This window comes from Branchiostoma floridae, chromosome 7 (genome assembly GCF_000003815.2).
Source record: "Branchiostoma floridae strain S238N-H82 chromosome 7, Bfl_VNyyK, whole genome shotgun sequence".
Lineage (NCBI taxonomy): Eukaryota > Metazoa > Chordata > Leptocardii > Amphioxiformes > Branchiostomatidae > Branchiostoma > Branchiostoma floridae.
The window spans coordinates 11803006-11810769 of record NC_049985.1 but is presented as its reverse complement, the minus strand read 5'-3'; the positions used below and the strand labels follow the sequence as shown (position 1 = coordinate 11810769).

Here is a 7764-nt window from a genome sequence, read left to right as displayed (position 1 = left end):
CTAGGGTAAGGTAACATACATCTGCAAAGTCAACATTCATATGTGAATTGTCCTGTTTGAAATATCATAGAAAAACTGCTACAGATTGAAAATAATATCAGTGCATACAGGCCTAGTTTTAGTTGTGTTGCCTCTCCCTATCCTTATAAACATAGCAGCCTTATTTGGTCATTTCTGTGGGGCTTGGCCAGTCAACAGAGCCCTAGACCATTAATCTGCAGTTCCCACCAACTCTATTAACTTAGCAGCCTTATTTGGTCATTTCTGTAGGGCTCAGTCAATCAACAGAGCCCTAGGCCTTGAAACTTCTGTCCCCCAACTCATTAGCATAACAGCCTAAAGCCTTATTTGGTCATTTCTGTAGGGCTCGGCCAATCAGCAGAGCTCTAGACCATGGAGCTGATGTAGTGATCACAGGGAGGTGTGTGGACAGCGCTGTGGTGCTGGGACCATTGCTGCACTCTGTAAGTGTTTATGGCACTGTTGGTACACTCTGTAAGTGTTCTTGCACTGTTGGTAGTCACTTAGGACTGGTTTTAAAATAAAGATGTTGTTTGATTAATGAACACTTCATCTGTAATAATTGCTTATCAAGTTTTTATTTCATATTTGTAGTCATATTTTGTAATATGATCTGTCCTACTGTCCCACAGTTTGGCTGGAAGACAACAGACTATGATCTTCTTGCAGCAGGAAGGTAAAAAAAGTCAAACCATAACAATTAGTGTTCTTTGTTAAACTCTCCTTGTTTTCCATGTTGATTTACATGTATTTTGCGAAGGTCACTGACATCCTCTTCAAGTCCAGTCAGTTACAGACCTGAATCACGTAGCATTGGGTAATGTAATTTTAGGATGTTTGGCTTAAAGGGTCTAACCCAGAGGGTGTAGGGTCAAGTCCCCTGATATGCTTTGAGCACTGGATCAAGTCATCTTCACAAGATCTAAGAGGCCTTTTTCTTGTTCATATTTCAGTGCTACATATTGCAGATATATTTCAGACAAGTGATTGTGTTTATGTTTTTGCAGCCTTGCAGGCCATATTGTTGAGTGTGGTGCTCAAGGAACTGGTGGGATATTTACTGACTGGCACACAATACCAGATTGGTAAGTCTGGTTGGTCTTACTTTCTTCTGAACAGTAGGTTATTAGGATGCAACAGAGATTACTAGTAGTCCCAGATTCAGCATAATGTTATGTCAACACCTTTGAAAAGTACATTAATGTCAATGGAAGTAACCTGCACTTGTCTATGCTTTTGACAACAGAAGACATCATGCCCCATTACATCCTACTAGGAAATGCACCAGAAAGATACATGTATTGTAGCAGGATAGAAATGTAAAAAAAAAGAATTTTGGAGTTTGCTGATTTAATTAGGGAAGATTATACAGAAGTAAAAATGATACAAAACAAAAGCAAAATGACAGAAACTTTTTACACCTCCATGTATGAGCTATATTTGCATTGTTCTCAGGGACAAGATGGGTTTCCCTATTGTAGAGGTTGCTTCTGATGGCCAGTTTGTTGTGAGCAAGCCTCCAGGGACTGGTGGCTTGGTGTCTGCGCCGACTGTTGCCGAGCAGATTGTGTACGAGATCGGTGATCCACGCGCGTACCTACTTCCAGATGTGTCGTGTGACTTTACAGATGTGACACTGAAGGAAATCGATGGTTAGTGGAATTATCAAGTGTATTTTACAGATTCCACTGGAAAAATAGATAGCATTAAAACTGTGCGTGGAGATGGTAAGGTCTATTCTGTGTAACTATGTGGATCGTGTACAGCACCAAGGACAGGTCTGTTCTGTGTGCATGAAAAGTGTTCAGCACCAAGGACATGTCGGTTCTGTGTGTATGAGGAGTGTTCAGCACCAAGGACAGGTCTGTTCTGTGTGCATGAAAAGTATTCAGCACTAAGGACAGGTCTGTTCTGTGTGTATAAAGAGTGTTCAGCACCAAGGACAGGTCAGTGGTGTGTATGGACAATGCTCAGCACTAAGGACAGGTCTGTTCTGTGTGTATGAGATTGACGGAGAAACAGACAAATATGTTCTTAATCTCTGTGTGTTTACGGTGTTCAGCACTAAGGATAGGTTGTATGGATACAGGATAGGTTTGTATGGATACAGGTAAGAATGGTGTTCAGCACCAAGGACAGGTCTTTTCTGTGTATGTGGATAGTGTGCAACACCAAGAACAAGTCTATTCCATGTGTATAAATAGTGTTCAGCACCAAGGACAGGCTTGCTTCATATTTATGTGTATGTGAATAGTATTCAGCTTCAAGGGCAGATCTGTTCTGTATGTATGTATGTATGTATGTATGTATGTAAGTATGTGTGGAGATTTGTGTGTATAGTGTTCAACATCAAGAACAAGTCTATTCTGTATGCATGTGCATATCTGTGTTTGTGTGGATAGTGTTCAGCACCAAGGACAGGATTGTGATATTTTCAGGTAATGTTTCAATCTCAAATATGTTTTTCTTACTCAGGTCAGGATGGAGGTGCTGTGTTGGTCACTGGGGCAAAAGGAAAACCTCCTTCCAAACATGCTAAGGTACCTCTATTTTTCATCTGTCCTCTGTTCCTCCCCCTCCCACTGTTTCCTTTCTGTTGTAAGGCATGAATGGTAGTTGGATGCGCTTGCAAAATTTCCTGTGGAAGGAAGATGAAAAATATTTTTGGCTAGAAACTTGATATCTAAGGAAACAATTATATTTCAGGAAATGTTTACAAAAAAGTGACATAACAAAGAATTATAGCACCTCCACAGTCCTTCCTGCACTATTTCTAAATGATCATAAAACACAAATGTAGAAAAGCCCAAGCAGATACCAGTAGTGTTTTGTGTTTGTAGGTGAGTGCGACATATTTTGATGGTTACCGAGCGCTGGCAGTGTGCGCTGTGGGAGGACCCAGGTCTGCAGACAAGGCCAGGAGAACAGCAGAGAGTATCCTGAAGAGGTTAGTTCAAATAGGAAAGTTCAGGTACATAATATTTGTATCATTTCGTATTTCAATTTATCTACCACATTTTTGCATGGATTTAAAAATGGCAGAATAATACATTTTGGGTCCAAAAAAAAGGATCAAATTCATTCATGATGACAACCTTGAATTTTTCTCTGTCCCTTGGTGCTTATATTTACAGAGTTAGAAGGATATACAAGCAACTTGGAATGGATGACTTCAAGAAAGTACACATACAGGTAACATTGTAAAATGTATTATCTTATAGTTCATCACCTTGCTCAAAGAGAATTTTGCAATTGTAGAAGTTAGATAATAATTTTTCACAGATTTGTGAATAGACATAGTTGTGTTACAAAATATTAAGATAAATTAAAACATAAGATTCCCTCTTTACGACGACTTTAACACCATATCATTACAATTTACATCAAATTTCTTATTGATATGTGCAAAATACCAGTTGTCTTTTTCTGTACTGAGCTCAACAACTCATCACATGTGCATTGATTGATAAGATGGTATAATATGCACTACTTCTTTTAAAGTTCTGTTCCTTTTCCTGTTTTGCAGGTTATTGGAGCAGAAGAAACATATGGGCCACATGCCAACCCAACACTATCCAAGGTTAGTGTTGCTAACTTATCAAATCCTTCTTGAGGGCTTTTGTAAAGTCTCCTACTGTTCTTTAAGAATCACAGAAAATATGTTTCATTGTGTATTATGATAAACATTTTAGCCTTTTACAACCTCCAAGAAAGCTACATGTAAAGTGCCAATGCCTCAACCAGAAAACAGTCAGATTTTTAAAGTTCTTTCCAGTCCCTCACTTTCTGTTGTAACTGGGCTTTTACAAAAGGTGTCTCCCTCCCCTCCACTGTCCACCTCACAGGCCCAGCGTGAAGTTGCCCTCTGGTTTGGGGTGCAGCACAATGATAGAAGAGCCCTGCAGCTGTTTGCTGGGGAGATCGCTCCTGCTGGCACTGGCATGGGTTTGTTCACAGTCACATTTCTTGGACAGTATATTTGTTGTAGAATATTCAGCAAGGTCATGACAAAGATCACCTTTTAAGTTATTGTCACAAAACAGCTGAACTTTGTGTATTTTCTCAATTTGCAACCCTTAATGTTGAAAAACGTATAAATGTTAAAAATTTATAGTTTGATTTTGGTGAAGGACAGCATCATACTCATTACATTATGTAACTTCTTCTTCAAGACCCAATTTTCAATTTGAAAATTGTATAATTCTTAGTGGTAGATAATGAAAGCATAATTTAATCATAGCAGTGCTTCATGTAGGTTAGATAAAGTCAATTTTGATATCATTTGCATAATTAAAGCAGATATGCTGCAACAGCTTTCAGAAGAACAAGACTTTTTGTAACATGTAATTTGGAAAAGGAGAAAATAAGATACTCTGTGTTGCACATCATTTATACCGTAAAAAGTTTAAATTGCTTAGTGAAAGTACATTGTATGGTCCGAGATGTTTACTTATTTCTGATAAATATACCACAGATTTTGTTCCTTTCTGCAGCACCTGGTTTGACAGGGATTGTCGGAGGCAGACCAAGAGTGTAAGTATGTTGTATGTTTTATTGTACCTCATGGCTGACATGCATTTATGATTAAATTCAAATTTTAATCAGATAGATGACTTTTTTTATTTTGAAATGAATACATCCAAATGAAATCAAAAGCTCTTTGCCATGATTTCAGGTCTCCAGTGTTGAAACTGTTTTCTTTCCTGTACAACAAAGAAAATCTGAAGGTGAGTTTGCCACATCTAACTTTTTGAAAGAATAAAGGATACTTAACTTTAAAATGCAGTTGTCACATTTGAAGGATTTTTTTATTCAAACTGCACTTTTCTTTTCCCCAGATTGACATCCATGTGGATGGGCAGGAAGTAGAGACTATGATAGATGACCATGGGGCTGATGGTCAGCAACAGGAAGCCCAGCCAGTGGAGTCAGGTATTGCCGAGTATATAATTTTATGGAGAATGATTATTTTATTGAACAATTTCTACAGCTATCAAAACGCCACTGTTTGACTATAAGGCCACACTGACTTGATTTTATGGATGACATTCTGGAGACCCCAAAACTAATGCGTAAGGGTGAGAAAAAAATCCAGCAAAAAAAAAACACTGCTAAACCACAGGACAAAACATCCATGCAGTCCATTCTTTGCCAGGCTTGGTTTGTCTTATTTTCACCTCTAGTAAGACTGTAGGAGACAGTCATTGCCATTCTGAATTGTTCTCCTTTACCCTGGTGAGCAGATCCTCTGGTAAGCCCTCATGGGTCACATGCGGTCACAGGTTTTTTAGAGTGGGCAAAAATCAATGCGTCTGCAGAGGTAAATATTATTTTATAAAATTACACATGTAAGTCAGTGTGGCCTAGACTGTAGGATTATCTGAAGTAATATTATATGGGCTTATTTTTGTTTGCCTTGACACAGAATCGTTGGAGAGTGGACCCTGCACATACAGGCTAGAGGACCTTGCCTACACCAGGAGTGGAGATAAAGGAAATTCCTGCAACATTGGTGGGTGCTGCTATATGTACCACTACCAAAAATGCCTTCTTATTCATTCTTTCAGTACTGATACATTTCATGCTGATCAGTTCTGATTCAAGTTGTAGGGTGGCGCTTGTGAGATTGTGTCCATACTATCCTGTATTTTCACAGGTGTGGTGGCCAGGAGTCCATCTTACCTGCCGTACCTGCGAGCTGCCCTGACACCTGAAGCTGTTCAACAGTATTTCCAGCACCTGCTGGACCCCATGGAGGATGGGTCACCCCAAGTCATCAGGTAATGCAGTGATAGAAATACATTTTAGCCAAGGGTCGAAAAAGTATCATTTTACATCAAGATTTCTATGTATTTTATGACAGTTGTAGTCAATGCCAGGAGTATCCCCTTTTTTAAAGAAAAAAAATTGTTTTTGATGTTCCTTTGTCTCAGTTTCCCCTCCCAAAAAAGAAGATATACTGTCTCTTAGTATTAAGATTGCCAAGTACAAGTAAAACAATTTGTTGTACATTGTCTGATATTGTGCTCTCCAATTATTTTGTTTCTTCCTGAATGGTTTCCGCCACAAGATGATTGGAATACTTTTCTGTCAAATGTTACATAATTGTATATAGATATAAACATAAACATCATATTTCCTTGAACCATATGGCCAGTACTATGGCAAGATCACATTTCACATCTAATATGTGTTACCGTTCTCCTTGCTGTAGATATGATGTTCCAGGAATCCATGCGTTGAACTTTGTGCTGAAGAACTCTCTGGGAGGCGGAGGGGTGGCTTCACTCAGGAGTGACCCACAGGTACGTAGGACTATATACTAGATATCACGTGTAAGAAAGTATTATTCTTGATATCACTTTTCTATATATGCATGGTGATAATGGTAGCTCTGGTTTCAGGCCTTATGTCAAAGCTCAGTTCCACTTCTGATGTGGATCCAAATAAAATCAGATAAAGGCAAAAATAAATGTTTCTATTGTATTCAGGAAATGCAAGGGATTTGGAAAAATATCGAATATGATTGAATTTACAGTGTTTTTTTTTCTTTTTCCAGGGTAAAGCCTATGGACAGATGCTGCTGGATTTCAAGATAACAAATGTACCAAAACTGGTGCAGTAAGGTGTTTTGTGAGCAGTGTGTGCTACAGATAGGTGTTACATTTTATTTTATTTTATGTTGTTTGTTTAAGTCATGGAGTTCAGTACAGTCAACAAAACTTTGAAAGAAACTTTGATTGAAGACAATGGTCTGGATTGTCTTGAATGGTCGAAACATATGTTAGAATCATGAGGTAATAAACGTGTCAAAAGTCTGGGCTGGTGAAGAATATTTTTTAACAATCAATAACATCTTGTACTGCAGATATATTAAGTACAGGGCTGCCTCTAGAAAAATTCTCTATGTCTTAGGATGGAAATGTGGTTGTGGGGACATAAACATTTCACCCTGCCTATTCCTGAGGAGGGACAAAAATCTATTTTTACCACAAGTGTAACCTTTTACACTCACTGCCCCCCCCCCCCCCTAAAGATTAGAATACTGTGTCAGACAAAAATTAGAAAGCTAGAGAGTAGCTAAGTCTAACTACCATTCACGCAAAAAAGAAGCCTCATAATACATGTGTAAAAAAATCGCACATTTATGGCTTCTCAAAGCAAGTAGCATTGCACACAAAATTGTTTTTGTCTTGCTTGAACAAGTCTACTTCATGTGTTGGTTCTGCTTTTAACTTCTGTTATTCAAATTCTAGAAGCAAACATTAACTTTCTTTGAACACATGGAGATGGTGTGAATCCATGACAAACCTGCTTCACCAGGCATTTTCAAAAGCTTATAACGCTAGTTCACCTTTATCCGCGGAGTAACCTATATCCGTTGTTTTAAAACCAGGGGGTGTTTAGGGATATCAAGTGGATAGACAGTGGTTTCAAGGTGCAACGTTTTTAAAATACAGCCTGCATGTTTACCGATTTAAAACCACCGTCCGTCCCATTGACACCCCTAAATACCCAGTTTTTTTAAACAACGGATAAAGGTTACACCGCGGATAAAGGTGAACTAGCATTACACTGTCAAAAGGAAAATTCTACTTTGTCTTATTAATATATATCCAAGTAAACAATAGTATTGAGGTTACTGAACTATTAATGATAAATATATACAATATTCAACCTTCAGTACTTGCCACATGGCACAAAGTTTCTACTAGCCTAGAACAACGATAAACAAACCTTTGC

At 38.4% G+C, this 7764-nt stretch overlaps 1 protein-coding gene across 1 annotated transcript in view; it reads left to right on the top strand.

Moving 5' to 3' along the window:
• The window catches only part of LOC118418773, a gene marked incomplete in the record, with an annotated part of 8108 nt that extends 1140 nt beyond the window's left edge, over positions 1-6968 (top strand). Inside the window, 16 exon segments of the mRNA XM_035824807.1 lie at positions 365-464; positions 654-697; positions 1029-1106; positions 1477-1673; positions 2497-2561; positions 2862-2968; positions 3156-3213; positions 3548-3601; positions 3867-3966; positions 4515-4554; positions 4697-4748; positions 4860-4953; positions 5447-5533; positions 5678-5801; positions 6236-6326; positions 6581-6968. Coding sequence (XP_035680700.1) covers positions 365-464; positions 654-697; positions 1029-1106; positions 1477-1673; positions 2497-2561; positions 2862-2968; positions 3156-3213; positions 3548-3601; positions 3867-3966; positions 4515-4554; positions 4697-4748; positions 4860-4953; positions 5447-5533; positions 5678-5801; positions 6236-6326; positions 6581-6646 — 1357 coding nt within the window.
• Positions 6969-7764: the final 796 nt, after the last annotated feature.